The sequence below is a fragment of the Neophocaena asiaeorientalis genome, unplaced genomic scaffold (assembly GCF_003031525.2).
Source record: "Neophocaena asiaeorientalis asiaeorientalis breed wild unplaced genomic scaffold, Neophocaena_asiaeorientalis_V1.1 scaffold70, whole genome shotgun sequence".
In the NCBI taxonomy this organism is placed as follows: Eukaryota; Metazoa; Chordata; class Mammalia; order Artiodactyla; family Phocoenidae; genus Neophocaena; species Neophocaena asiaeorientalis.
In genome coordinates, this window is record NW_020175410.1 from 5,034,580 (window position 1) to 5,049,288 (window position 14,709).

Here is a 14,709-nt window from a genome sequence, read left to right on the forward strand (position 1 = left end):
TTATTAAACACAAAGAACAAAAGGCCGAAGCACATTAGATTATATAGATTATAAAGGCATTTTTCTACAGTATCTGTTAAGAGACATTAGTGTCAAGGATTTTTAAGTAAATAATTTACTAATTTGGAGATACACAAATAAAGGAAACTCACTTTGTTCTTTAATTTTACTCAGAACTGTGTGGATCCTTAAAGGTAGCATATTTTTGACAGAGCGTAGATAAAGGGATAGCACTTTTATTAACTTCATAGGTGAAATATAATTTCATGATTAGTTTTTGTAAAATGTTATCCATCTAATTAGATATCATTGTGGATACTTATTAATACTAATTCATTTTTAAAGGCTGTTAAAAGACAGTGTACTTTGATTTGTAACCGTAGATCAATACTACTTATATTTTTATTGGGAATAGATTTCTTTAAGTTAAAAAGGAAAGATTTAAAAAAGAGTTTAAGTGCCTTTCAACAGCAAGTAAACATCTCTGCAGTTTTCCTGTTTTTCACATCTGATCATAAATACTGCTCCCCACATAAAGTAATTCAGAAGCCACGGCTTAAAAATAAATGATAAACACTGATGCTTTGCGTAAATAAATATATGCTAAGAAGAACATGCCACTAGAGCTAGCATTTGACTCCTTGGGTGACGATGAATTTCAGAGCCTGTTATTTGTCATGCGGAAGCCTGTCGGGTGATGATTCTTTTTAGTGGTGTATCCGTCCAAACATATTTCACCGCGCCATGTGCACTGGAGTTCTCTGGCGGGTGTGCTGGCTGTGGGTGCCCCCGCTCCCGTTCGCTCGCCTTCTTTCTTGCCCTGGCTCTCTCGCCTCCCCCTGCCTGCGGCTCCCTCGGTGCTCCTGTCGGCTCACGCCCCCCTCCTCTGTCTCCAGCTGGCAGCGGCGGGGGCTGCGCTGCCTCCCGGACCTCGGGACCTGCTCCGTCAGCTGGGGCCCCCTGCGGACGGCTGCCTCCCTCGCCTGTAGGACCTGCCACTCTGCGCGGAATGGCAGCGGCAGCAGCATCCCCGCCAGTGGCGGTGGCGGCGGCAGCCACGGCCACCGCAGAAGCTATTGTTCCCTGGTGTTAAACGCGCTTTCCCTCCTTTTCATCTGACAAGAACAATAGCGGGGAGAGCTTTGCGTTCTGTACTTGGGAAGACATTCCGAGAGCAAAGGAACATTCCCTGCCAACCGCGTCCCGGACCTGGACCCTGGAGCGGCTGCGGGCGGCATGGGGCTGCAAGCGAGGCGCACGACGTCCCGGAGCCCCGACGCTGCGGGCCCGCGCCCGGCCGTCCTGCCGCTGCTGCTGCCGCTGCTGCTGTGCCTGGGCGCCTGTGGGGCTGCGGCGCCGGGCGCGGCGGAGGCACCCACCCTCTATCTGTGGAAGACCGGTAAGTGGGACGGAGTTCCCCCTGCTTCCCATCTTCCCATCTGGGTCCACATTACGAAACTGCTGGGCTTCAGGAGGGACCCCTGTGCTTCTGATGACCGGGGGGTACTGGGACCCTAAGGTAAAAAAGTACAATTCTTAGGAAGCAAATTAGGTCATGGCCGATGCTGTTAGAAAGAAAAACCTAACAACTAAAAAGCATTAGTGAGTCACTGGACTATTTCTTTCACAGCTCCGTAGTTAATGAGGGCAACCAACGTTGCGCTTTCGTAATTACGTGCAATATTTTTAACCTCTGCGTTCTCATTCTACTAGGACTTTCTTAAATATATTTCTAGCAAAGAGCAAGCAAACATTTTAACTCCGGTCTTTATTCTGTGTTTAGGCAAACAGTTCACTCTGTGCCATGATATATATGGATATAGAGTTAACATTTAAGGTACAGCTTATGTGGGACACGTGGAAACAAGCCAAGTGAGGGCAGTTCTGACAGTTGAAGGCAAACGGGGCTGCAGTGAGCTGACTGAGACCTTGTGAATCTCGATTCTTAATGAGCGAATTGAGGGATTTTTAAAGTGTGCAATTGTTAGGATGTTTAGGTTTTAACTTCTCCTGCCTTGAAAAAGTTTTTGCTTTGTTTTCAACCAGCCAACAAAAGCAGCAACTAATTGTCCCTCAGAATCTCCCAGCGAAGTGCTGACTAGAGGTCCTGGTGTGAGGCAGTGACAGGCAGGAAAACAATACCAAATGAGGAATTACCACTCCCTCTCCTGAGGCTCCTTTCTCCTCTAAAGGACACTGAGAATTCTTCAGCAGACCTGAAACTTCGGGTTTATAAGAAGAAAGTGGGAAACACTATTCTTACTGCTTAGTGCTAGGAATGAATTAAGAGTTTCTTGGCAATGACTAGACATTACGAGAAGGATGCAGTAGACAGGAGGGAAAGTATATATTGGTCATGGGATCACAAACAAGTTACAGTGAGTGTGTCTCTTTCCTGGCTTCAGCTGTCTGTAGTCCCCCATGCAGAGACAGATCAGTCTACTCTACAATTACACTGATAGCCTGAATTTTTAAAGAAGTTGCATCTATCTAACAACTTAGTGAGGAGATTGAATAGAAACTTATTTAAAGCCAGAGTATAGAATTTGCCTCAGAATCTTGCATGAAATAACACACATAAACACACGTTTAGAAAAGCCATTTGGATGTTAGTGTTAGCCATTCTTGTTACCACTTGCAGTTTAAAGATCAGTTGATTAGGGGATGCAGATGAAATCAAATTGATTTTTTCAATTTAAAATAAAGAAGATCTCTAATTTAGCTGAAGCCATGGTTTTAATTTTCAGAAGCTCAGTCATAACAAACACTAGTCAAACTATAATTTACCATTAAATGGTGTTATTTGGATGCTCGGTAAGAGCTTCTCAAGTAAGTAAGTGTTGGACAAAACAGTACTTGCCCTGTTGAAATTTGTACTGTTAAAGTAACAAGAGCCAAGCAGTAATTCAGATCAAAGAAGAGGCTAGGCAACGTTCACTGTGCAGCATCTGAGGTGCCAATACATGTCAATATAAATGTCATGGTGGCAACTTAAGCCAATAAACAGTTTAAGATAGTGGAAAGCTCTCAGAAGCAAGGATATGGAGACCTTGGTTCCAGTGCCAGTTCCAGCTCTTGCTAGCTCTAGGAATGTTGGCATGTCACTTAACTTTTGACCCCCAGTTTATTCAGCTGCCTGTAAATGGGACCTTCTCCTGACTATTCGTAGTATTATGAAGATCAAATGAGTGAGTGATGAGAAAGTAATCTGTAAACTTCAAAGTTATGTGCATGTACAAATGTAGTATGATGAGAAGAATGTAATCTCTTTGATGGTGAGCCTTGGTTTGGTGAAAAAAATGGTAAATTAGGAGAACAAAATAATGACCTCTTTATTTTTTTCCAGAGGGAAAGGAGACTTCACCATATCTATAAAGGAACTGAGAATAGTTATTGGAGGAAATAGGGAATATTTAAAGGAGAGGAATACACTGTAAATGAAGATATAGGGATGACAGAATCATAAGTGTTCCTCATTTGATGAAAATAAAGAGGCAGGCAGTGATTTGAGAGAGAAAATGAGGTGAAACAGTCCAAGATTCTAGTGGGATAAGCTTGGTCTTGGTAGAGCAGATTATCTGGAATCACATTATTGGTGAGATCATTGAGTTAAAGTGATGTAGTGAAAGGTACACTGGATGAGGAGCTAAGAGAGGAACTGTAACACTGTGTGTGTCACTAACGAGCTTTAGAATGTTAGCTAGGTCACTTAACTACTTTAGCTCCTGGTTTCCTATTTTGTGATATTCATTGGTTAGAAAAGATGATACCTAAAGGCCTTTTCAGCCCTAAAGTATGTGCACATATGCACATACATACACCATAAACATACATGTATGCATCTATACACATACATAGTATATTAACGTATATATACATATATATGTACATAATATATATGAACGTTTAATGTGTAAGGTATATTGTATGAATGTTTCATTAAGTCAGTCACAACAAAGAGTTGTTGAGGACTCACTGTGTGAATTATTTGAAGTCATTGTGGTAGAGGCTGGCTAGGGTTTTGTTGTCCCTGCCCCCAAGAAAGTTACAGTTAAACAATACACAACAATTACAACATGGTATACCATACTCATGAACAAAACACTGTGAGAGCAGAGACGCTGTGTAGCTGATAGAGAGAAAAAATAAAAAGACAAGGCATGACAATATTCCTAGGTCTTAGAAGTACTGCAGCGCAAGCCCAGAATATGTGGTGGGAATGAAGGGATGTAGTGCTAATGAGATGAGTTGGGCCAGATTGTAAGAAAACCTTCACACTATGGTAAAGATGTTAGAGTGCAACCTATAAGCAGGTGGAAGCCATTATAACCTTAGAGCAGAGGATTGATATATTCTTCACCCAGAAGGGAGAAAGGTAAGTTAAGAGGCCGGGAGGTCAGTGAGGAGAGGGACTGAGAGACAAAGGGGAACAAACCACTTACAGTGAAGGATGAGTAGAGGAGGGCTGGGGGCACACGGCAGAAGTGTTAGCTCAGGTTTGGAGTGCAGGGGACACAGTGTCTGCCAAGGAGAGGTGGAAGTAATGCTATCTGCATCATGTCTGCACACAGTTACTTGATTGAGACAGAGGATATGAAAGAAGGAAGAACAGTGTTCTTGTGGTTGGGGAAGAAAGAATACCAGTTTAATTCTCAGTAGCAGATATACTGAACTTGAGGTAGCAGTAATTCAGTCAGCTAATAGAGGAATTAGTGAATGGGTGAGCAGTTTAGGAGAAAGTGTTAGGCTGAAGGTATAGGCTTGGAACTCAATACATATATAATATTTCAAGGCATGGTATTGGGAGGGATCATTAAAACAACAAAAATATTGAAAAGAGGGGCCAGAATACTTCACAGAGAATATTGAGATTTAAGAGTCAGTATGGGAGAGAAACTAGTGAAAGAGCCTGAGAAAGTATGGTCAGAACAGGTCCAGAGAAAATGCCAGTAGTGCTAAATGAAGAAGATATCTTATGAAGGGGATGGGGGCAAAAAGTATAAAACATTTCCAAGAGTCTGGAAAGGGGTTATGAAATATTTCAGAAAAGATCAAGTAAGAGGAGGAACTGGTAAGATAATTAACACTGTTTTGGGAAAAGACATTTTCAGTAGAGTGATAGAGCTAGAAACTTAGTTGAATAATAAACCAGATAGTGGAGAAGTTATAGTATTGATAAAATGAATAAGCAAGTGGTATTTAAGTCCTTCTACTACACTGTTGTCTTTCAACAGAGAAAAAAACAAAATATAAGAGATTAAAGTATAAAAGTTAATGTTTCAACAGTTTTGTGCCATAGTCACTTGAAAGGTAACTTTGAATACTTGAAAAATATATTTCATACCTGCAGTTAAAGCACTTATATTATTGGAAGATGAATAATTACTGTTACTGGTGAGTGTTAGACAGTTTTCCACTTTTTAATATTCTTGAATATGGAATTGTTTCAATAATAATTATGGCTAATTATATTCACCTAGTAATTCCAAATGAAGTGCATTGAACAAAATGTGATTGAAACATGAGTCAGACAGAAGATAGTGAATACAACCAACTTTTATCAACTTATGCCATAGAGATATATTTTCAAAAGGTCTTAATGAAGTAGTTGAATTTATTTTTATTTTATTTTATTTTTTGAATTTATTTTTATAATAATGAAATTACACTAAAATCCAAGAAAGATACACAGTAGCCATTTTTTCAGCATCAGGTGATGAGGGTATTTACAGTTGAGTTTTGTCTTAAGGAAATTACTTCTCACATTAAACACTTTTGACCAGGGTTCATGCATTGCGAGACAGTGCTGTTGACAGTCACTGTGTCCTTTACATAGTTAATTGCACATAAAATAATACTTTGTTTCCTCAGTTTAAAATAAAAACAAGTGTTTTCTTTTTCTTTCATGTACTTATACGAATATAAAATATTCTGCAATGTACATGGAAACATATCCATCCTAATCCTGCCATTCATTAAATAACAAAGGAGAGAGGGGTGTTGTACCAGGTAGTAGTAACATAAGGGTGGCATTATCCTTAAAAAAGTGTTTTGCATTTCAGTTGTGCTTACAATTTGTCTTAATTTGGAATGTGACACAGGTTGCTCATTAAATGAAGAATAGAGATGGAGCAGAGATAGGGATGGACAGAGTGTGGGTGTCAGTGTCAATCTAGGACATGGATTGAAATCTTTTATCCATGGGACCTATGAAATTATTTCATCTCCCTGAATCTTTTTCTTTCATCTCCAGTATGGATAAATATTATGTATTCTGTAGGGGTTTTCTGAGGATTAAATATGGTAACATATGTATATATTAGTAGAGTGCTTGAACGTATTAGGACTTCAATAAATGGTAGGTTATATTATTGCTATTATTCTCTTATATAATAGAATGGTTACTTAATTTTATGACCTGGAACAAGGCTAGTAACTTCAGCTTTCTCTAAAGCATCTTTTCTTGTAAATGCACTAGAAATTACAAATTGATCTAGTTACAGGGCTACATATTCCCACAAGTTATAAGGGAGGCAGCATTGTGGAATGGAAGGAACGTGGACTTGGGGATCACTATTTAAATTTTGCCTCTACCTGACTGGTCAAGTTACTTAAACTCTCTGATTTTGTTTTCTCACTTTAGAATGGTGACACAAGTTCTGAAGTGAGAGGGTATTTGTGAAGTTTTAACAGGTAGTAAATAGAAAGGGTCTAGCACAGTACCTTAAATATAGTAAATATTAAAAAAAGTTAGTTCTCTTCCCATTCTTTACCTTTTCCTCTCCTGAAAATGACATATCTTGAAGGAATTTTAATGATCCAATACATTTATCTGTTTTCTCCAACTAAGGGACACCAGGACAAACAAAACAAGTCTAGAAAGAGATGTTATTTTACTGTAGGCTTGTCTTTTCTTATTAGTTTGGCACTTATATGTAGACAGCATGGATCACAGACCATCAAAATATTTCGAGCACAAATTCAGGGTGAATTATATAAATAGATATTTTTGTACTTCATTTTGTTTAGTGTCTCGGGACTTCTCGGGAACCTGAAATTTCACATTCTTGCAGTTAACATTGTCACCAGTGCCTTCCAAATTAAATATTTTCACAGTAGAACTGTTTGTGGTTTCTGATTTGTTTAACATCTTAGGTGATTATTTAAATAAATAAATAAACAAACTACAGTTTATGTCTTGTTTTCCTACCCTTCTTTCTTAGCATACATAGCACAGTTAGTACTCAGAATTCATTAAGAGCTTATTGGTTATTTGGTCCAAAAAGTCAAGTGCTCAGGTGGTTTTATGAAGCTTTAATAGCTCAGTGGACTGTGGTAACAGGGGTCACTCCTTATGCAAATTATAGGTAGCTGCCTGGTTTGCAAAATAATGAAGGCCCCAGTCAGGACTGGCATTAAGAGTGCTGTAGAGCATCACATACCCAGGTCTCTTCCTACCTTTTATTGTTATATAAAGAACTGGTGGTGGGATGAGATGCTGACGTTCTGATTAGGTTATTGGAGAAGTGTGATATGCTTTGGATCCTTTTAGGAGGAAATGAAGCCTCTTAGCCTCTGATTTAAGTTCGAATGGTGACACTGGACAGTGGATCTCTCTGGGAAGCAGAGAGTGGAAGCCTCTAGGCTTCCTAATATGAAGGCACATTAGAGTGGCCCTTAATGACAGAAGCCCTGGGGAAGTGGCATCCAGGAAAACATATCTTTCCTATCACAAGAACATCAGAGAGTGTGAGTTAGAGGTTCCAGTGGGTCATAAGGTAGAGATTTTTTCTGATTTCCTTCATCAGAACTTTACACTTGACACTTTAGAATGCATTAAAATGATGAAGAAAATACAGGCATTTGCATTTAATCCCCAGGTACCGAAGCAGCAAGAAAAGTACTTCTATTTGGAGGAAGAGATACAACAATTAAAAACAAACCAATAAGGAAAGAGTGGGGGAAACCTGGTAGTAATTAAAACAGTTGATGCCAAAAGTAATTATTGCTTCCAGTATGTCATTGGACCTAACCAAAAGGATGTCCTCTCATCTTCCAGAAGAACTAGTGAGCTAATTGGTGTTTTGCATAATTTACCATGTGAAATCATAATATTTGGGATATCATTTTTACTGATTCTATATTATTGTATCAAAGTTACACTATGAGAAAAGAAATGAAATAGGGGCAGATGGGGGAAAATCACAATTACCCTCCTTTATAAGGATAATAATTTTCAAATGGCACATGTAATAAATTTCAGTGGGGCTCGTGTTCCAGGAGCCATCAGAGAGAGATGGTCCACATAGAGTGACATCAGTAAATTCAGGAGAAGCTATGCATGACTGCTAAAACTTGAAAAGAAAGTAAGACAAGAAAGTAAGACATTATAAGAGAGAGCAACAAAACAAGGAGAGAAAAAAATGGGCAAATCATCTGCATTCCTTTAAAAATTATTTTTAATAGGCTTTATTTTTGAGCAATTTTAGGTTTATAAAAAATTAAGCAAAAAGTACAGAGTTCCCATGTACCGCTTCATTCTCTCCCCAATTCTCCCTATTATTAACGTCTTACATTAGTGTGGTACATTTATTACAACTGATGAGCCAATATTGATACATCATTATTAATTAAAGTCCGTAGTTTATATTAAGGTTCAGTTTATATTAGGGTTCACTCTAATGTACATTGGGTGGTTTTGGACAAATACATAGTGACATATATCCACCAATACATGTGTCGACCATTACGGTGCCATACAAAGTAGTTTCACTGCCCTAAAAATCCTCTGTGCTTCATCTGTTCATCCCTACATCTCTCCCTTTCTCCCGCCAAATCTCTGGTAACCACTAATCTTTTTATTGTCTCCATACTTGTGCTTTTTGAGAATGTCATACAGTTGGAATCATACAGTATGTAGCTTTTTCACATTGGCTTCGTTCTCACTCAGTAATGTGCATTTAAGTTCCTCCATGTATTTTCATGGCTTGATAGCTCATTTATTTTTATCACTGAATAATATTCCATTGTATGAATGTAGCACAGTTTATCCATTTACCTACTGAAGGACGTCTGGTTGCTTCCAAGTTTTGGCAATTGTGAATAAAGCTGCTATAAACATTCATGTGCAGGTTTTCGTGTGGACCTATGTTTTCAGCTCTTTTGGGTAAATGCCAAGGAGTGTGATCGCTGGATCATATGGTAAGAGTATGTTTAGTTTGTAAGGAATTGCCAAACCGTCTTGCAAACTGTACCATTTTGCGTTCCTGCCAGCAATGAGTGAAAATTCCTATAGCTCTACATCCTTGCTAGTGTTGTCGTGTTTTGAATTTCAGCTGTTTTAATAGGCATGCAGTTTTATTTTGTTGTTTTAATTTGCTATTCCCTAGTGACATACGATATTGAGCATCATCTTTTCATCTGTATGCCTTCTCTGGTAGGGGATCTGCATCCTTTTCATCATATAAATAAGAGTAGTAAGAGCCAGTAGAACTCTTTTGTGACAGAGTTCAAAGTCTCAATTCAGCCTGTGCTGCACATACTCCACCTCTTGTTGTTCTGTTGATGTGACCCACAGTAAGCACATTCGTTTATATAAAGAGAAAACACACATGGGAATTAAGTAAAGAATAAATGGAGATGGGTGTACACTCGGTCTAGTTTGTTCTACCTTGAGGGAAAACCCTTGGGAGAGAGTTTGGAAGTGATGAACAGTACCTTGAAAGGGAAGAAAATGAACTGATATATTAAAGGTTAAATTGGACCTGCAAGCTTGTGAGATTTTCAAGTACACTATGAATGTGCTGTATCTCTAGCTGCCTCTGGTCTGGTTAATAAATCACGTACATAGCTACATATTCACTTTTCCTTGTTCTTGCATGGAGGAAGCCATGGGCTGGCAGAAAGTCAAGATGCAATATCCTTCTGAACTTCTGGGAAACAGTGGAGGTCCACTATTCTGAACCTCTGGTAAATTGACCTGGGAACCAAGTTGTCAAGGCAGCCTGCTATTCAGATTGCTCCCACAGAACTTGCTATGAACACGAAGTGCTGAGTATCCCCAAAATGGGGATAGTAAGACAGTGACTTAGAAGGGGATAGTTTGTGTGCATGGGGGTAGAAATATAGCACACGATGTTGCTCTATTGAGAGAGCTTGATAGAAAATCAGTTTTCCCTGGCAAATGTATCAGGCACAGGCATGGATTACGTGGTTGCAATAATTTAACTTATGGTATATGGCCAATGCAAGGCTTTCTAATGGTGTCACACAGTCTGGATAAAAAGTTATCCCTTGGATTATTATAGCAGTAATAGACTATTCTGAGTATTGTAGGTGGATATGTTTGCAAGTATGTTCTATAATGTGCCTGCTAGAGAATGGCATCAGAGCACAGATAGTGCCTCTTTGGGTTCCATATTTAAAGATAATTTTGGTCTTCTCTACCAAAATCAGAGAGTGCAACTGTAAATGTCAGTGGGACCCGCGGTATTCCGGTACTTCCCCTTCACAGTGAGAGTGCATGCAGAGAATTGAACCTATAGCTTGAAATGAAAGAGACACTGATTGCTCAGGAGTTAAATAAATATATATTTGTATGCATTTGCGTGCGTATGTAATAAATAAAAGGTGATGTTCAAGAAGAGACTTTTGAGCCAAACATGAATCTTGACCTAATTTTATAATTTTTTAAGAATGTGATCTCTAATCTCTCTGTGTCTCATGTTCCTTAGACATACCATAGGTAAGATGTTAGTACCTACCTCTTCAGGTTATTTCAAAGATAACTTGAGAGAAACCTGTAAAGTACTTAGATGATGCCTGGCACACATCAGTGCTCGTAAATGTCCTCTCTTACTTGGTGTGATCCTGGCGTGAGCTGTGAATGCCTTCTTTCTGGGATGGAGTTTGTTTCCTGGATCTGTCTGGATCCTTTCCTTCGTTTTGATTCTTCTTTCTTCTTGGATCTGCATTTGCATCTCAAGCTTCTCTGCAACTGACGTTGCTCTGCTTTCTACCTGCTGTCAGAGCCACCAGCATAGTTGCAAAGCCCTTAGCTTTGCTGTTTGCAGAGTTGTTCAAAGTAGTTTTAAAACAGACATTCTGCCTTAGTGTTTCATTCTTACTTGTGATGGTGCATATCTTTGCCATGCAAGGAATGCTGGAGGTGTGACTCTTTAAGTGGGATGATGTGTTCCAAAATTCCTTTGTGTGGAAACACCTAAGAATGTTCTTGGCAAGATTTTCCTGGTCTGTGATGCTGAGTGAAAGGGTGTAGGGAATGTACAGTGAATGCTGAGGCTTCCTCTCTCAAAGTCCTCTTTCCTCTCCTATAGAATGTTCTCTATTTCTCTCTCTCCCTCCCTCCCTCTGTATGTAAATGAATGTGCACATGTCATGTATATGCTCTGTATATGTACATGCACATCTCATGTATAAAAATATCCTACTTACACACCTCAATATATGTGGTTCAGAGTCTTTTGAAGGAAATTAAATGTTTCTCAACTTGGAGGAGAGATGATTATTCAACATTTTAATGCCCATTACAACTCATTTATCTGTATATTCTCTAAAATTTTCTAGCATTTATAAAATTATGGTAGAATTACAATAACAATATAAGACACCATTACAAGCATACATATACATGCATACACACCTAGGTACATAAATGCATACAACATACATGCACATGCAAATAGCACAGTTATTTATGGTTAAAGGACTATGCAGAACTTCACAATTTATCTGGTATTGTGGAAATTTTTATACCTCCTCACATGTGTCTTATACCTGGTATTTATAGAGGTGAGTTTTAAAAATGTGTGCAATTACTAATACTTTTCACTAAAATATTAATTATACAAAATTTATGTTAAAATTTTATTTTAGAAAATTTTATGCCAATACAGCATTCATCAAGAGCCTAGTCATATAAAAGATCTTATTATACAAGTCCTTGCATTACCTCCCACTAACTTACAGCTTTTATTTTAAGATCCTTTTTATGTCTAACCATCTTTCTGTGTTTGATCCTCTGGTGTCTGAACAGTCTTCAAACTGCAGTCCCTGCACAAATTTCCAAGAAGTGCTTCTCTTCTAATAGCACTGCCTGCCAGCATGTCCGAGAACATCATTTATGTAAAATATTAACTTGTAAATAGTTTACATTGATTGTGATATCATTAAGGCAGTACAGATAACAGACCCAGGTGGAATGATCTGGATTAACTATTGCTTTATTCTGTATGTGTGTGTATATAATATATACGTTATATCCAATGTATTTTTTTCTATGGGAAATATAGTTTACTCAGAGCCACTACATCATGCAACTTCAGGGACTCCAGTCACAGTAAAAAAAAAAAAAAAAAAAAATTGGGTAACCTTTTTCTTCATCAGTTTGTATCGATCAGTTTCAATTAAGTAAAACTGGCAAGTGCTTAATGCCTGTTTTATGTCAAGCTAGGTGCTGGGGGCAAACATAACCAGCACATGGACCCATCCCTTCTGAAGTCCCCTATCATGGGTAAATAAGTAATTATTGGTTAGTGAACTTATTACAAAAACAGAAGCCTATATAGATAGATGTAGATTGAGAAGGGGGTGATTATCTTGCAGAAGGAGACAGGGAAGGGAAGATTTCATAATACACAAGTTTGAAAAATAAACCGTTTACAAAAGGGACAAAGGCTCTAGAGAGACAGAATTCCAGGCACAGAGGAACAGTTGTGAAGAAATTAAATGACATGCGTGTCCAGGGGCAGCGAGAAGTTCTGAGGCACGAGGAGCAAGCAGGGAGTGAGCTGGGTGTGTCTGGAGAAGGGCGTGTGTGGACTAGCGTGAGCAGGCCGTCCTACGGAGCTTAGCCTTTGTTAGCTGTTGTTTGACTTATGGAAACTAGGAGCCTAACTCTTATTTGGATGGATAAAATATTACTAAGAATAAAAGAATATATTTGCAAATATGAAGCCATATGTGAATTTACGAATTTTAGCAGATTGTTGATTGTATAAGTAAATCGTTAAGTAAACTGTTCTCCTTGCAAACTTTCTATGAGCAATGCTGTCTTTAAGTAATGCTGATTAAAGACAGTTATTTCAAGAGTGGAGACCCTTTCAGGTTTATATATAAGGGTGATTTGATAATTTTTCCTCTACACTTTTGATTAGACCAATGTTGAAATGAGTAAACCTGAAATCTATGTACTATTTCTCTGGTGGGGTCAGTAACAGAGAATATAAATGAGTGAAGTGGACCAGCCATAGGGTAAAGGCTGGTTGAACTCATTCTTCTCTATGGGGACTTGGTTAATTAAAGAAGCTGTGCCATTCCTCACCCTGCTGAGGGTGTGTTATTTGCCATAATTTAGAGATGGGGTTCCATTAAAAAAAAACTCTCAGGGCTTCCCTGGTGGCGCAGTGGTTGAGAATCTGCCTGCTAATGCAGGGGACACGGGTTTGAGCCCCGGTCTGGGAGGATCCCACATGCCGCGGAGCAACTAGGCTCGTGAGCCACAATTACTGAGCCTGCGCGTCTGGAGCCTGTGCTCCACAGCAAGAGAGGCCATGATAGTGAGAGGCCCGCACACTGCGATGAAGAGAGGCCCCCACTTGCCACAACTAGAGAAAGCCCTCGCACAGAAACGAAGACCCAGCACAGCAAAAATAAATAAACAAACTCCTACCCCCAACATCTAAAAAAAAAAAAAAAAATCTCATAAGGGACAACATTGTCTGCCAAATACAGTGTCTAGTGAGCCAGAGTTGGATTATGGGGTAGTAGTTCACAACCTTTGCTTGACCATCATATCAGGTCTTTAAAAATCTGAAGCTTAAATATAGGATGGAAAAGATAAGTTAAAAATACTTTTTTGAGTTTGAGAGAATGACTTACATGAGAATATATGAAACTCCAAAATCAAGGTATCTGAACAGTCCCACTTCCAGCCAGCATCAGTATTTCCCTCCACATTAGATGCTGTGCTTCATTTGTTCTCATAAGTTAATAGGCCCTATGGCATGAGAGGAGCTAGTTGGAGCAAGGCATCTGCTGCCTTGAGCTGGTGTGTATAATCACAGAAATGCAGTGAAGATCATAGGGTTCAATCACTCTATAAAACAGCTTCTTCTGACAGTTTGCAGTGGTGACTACACACCACTAATGGGAGAGTCATCAGACTGGATTTGGATTTATGGAATCACATAATTCATAAGGAAAGCTTTGAGTTCCGCTAAGATACATTTCTCACCCTCTCTCTTACTGCAAGGTTTAATATAACTTCTTCAGTTCCCTTGGCTTGTTTTATATGAGAACTGGCTTTGAACTGCTTCAGCTGTGAAAATTCCACAGGAAGAGAATAAATATTGTAGAGCAGACAAGGTGGTCTTTGAACCGTGGTTGATCAAGCTCTGCGGCAGCATGGGCATCGTGGTGTCCCAAATCGTGATGAAAGTTTTCAGAGCTTTCAAGATCATTCTTCTCAAAGTAATTTTCTCTCTTGATAGAATCATCCACAAGCTAAATCAATTTGATTATTTAATGAAAGATATGAAAAATAGAGGGAAGAGTGATTCTCATACTGTGTCATTATAGGCAAGATGAATCACCTTTACTGGCCATGTGCTGAGTAGTAGAATTGCTGTCACAGCCATTTTTAACAGCTTTACTGGACATAATTCAGATACCATGCAATTCACCCTTTTA

General features: G+C 38.9%; 1 protein-coding gene across 1 annotated transcript in view; it reads left to right on the forward strand.

Moving 5' to 3' along the window:
- The first annotated feature begins 955 nt into the window (after positions 1 to 955).
- THSD7A (thrombospondin type 1 domain containing 7A) overlaps positions 956 to 14,709 on the forward strand; it is a 440,791-nt gene continuing 427,037 nt past the window's right edge. The window contains exon 1 of the mRNA XM_024767036.1: positions 956 to 1,399. Coding sequence (XP_024622804.1) covers positions 1,237 to 1,399 — 163 coding nt within the window. The 5' untranslated portion in view covers positions 956 to 1,236. The remainder of the gene's footprint in view (positions 1,400 to 14,709) is intronic.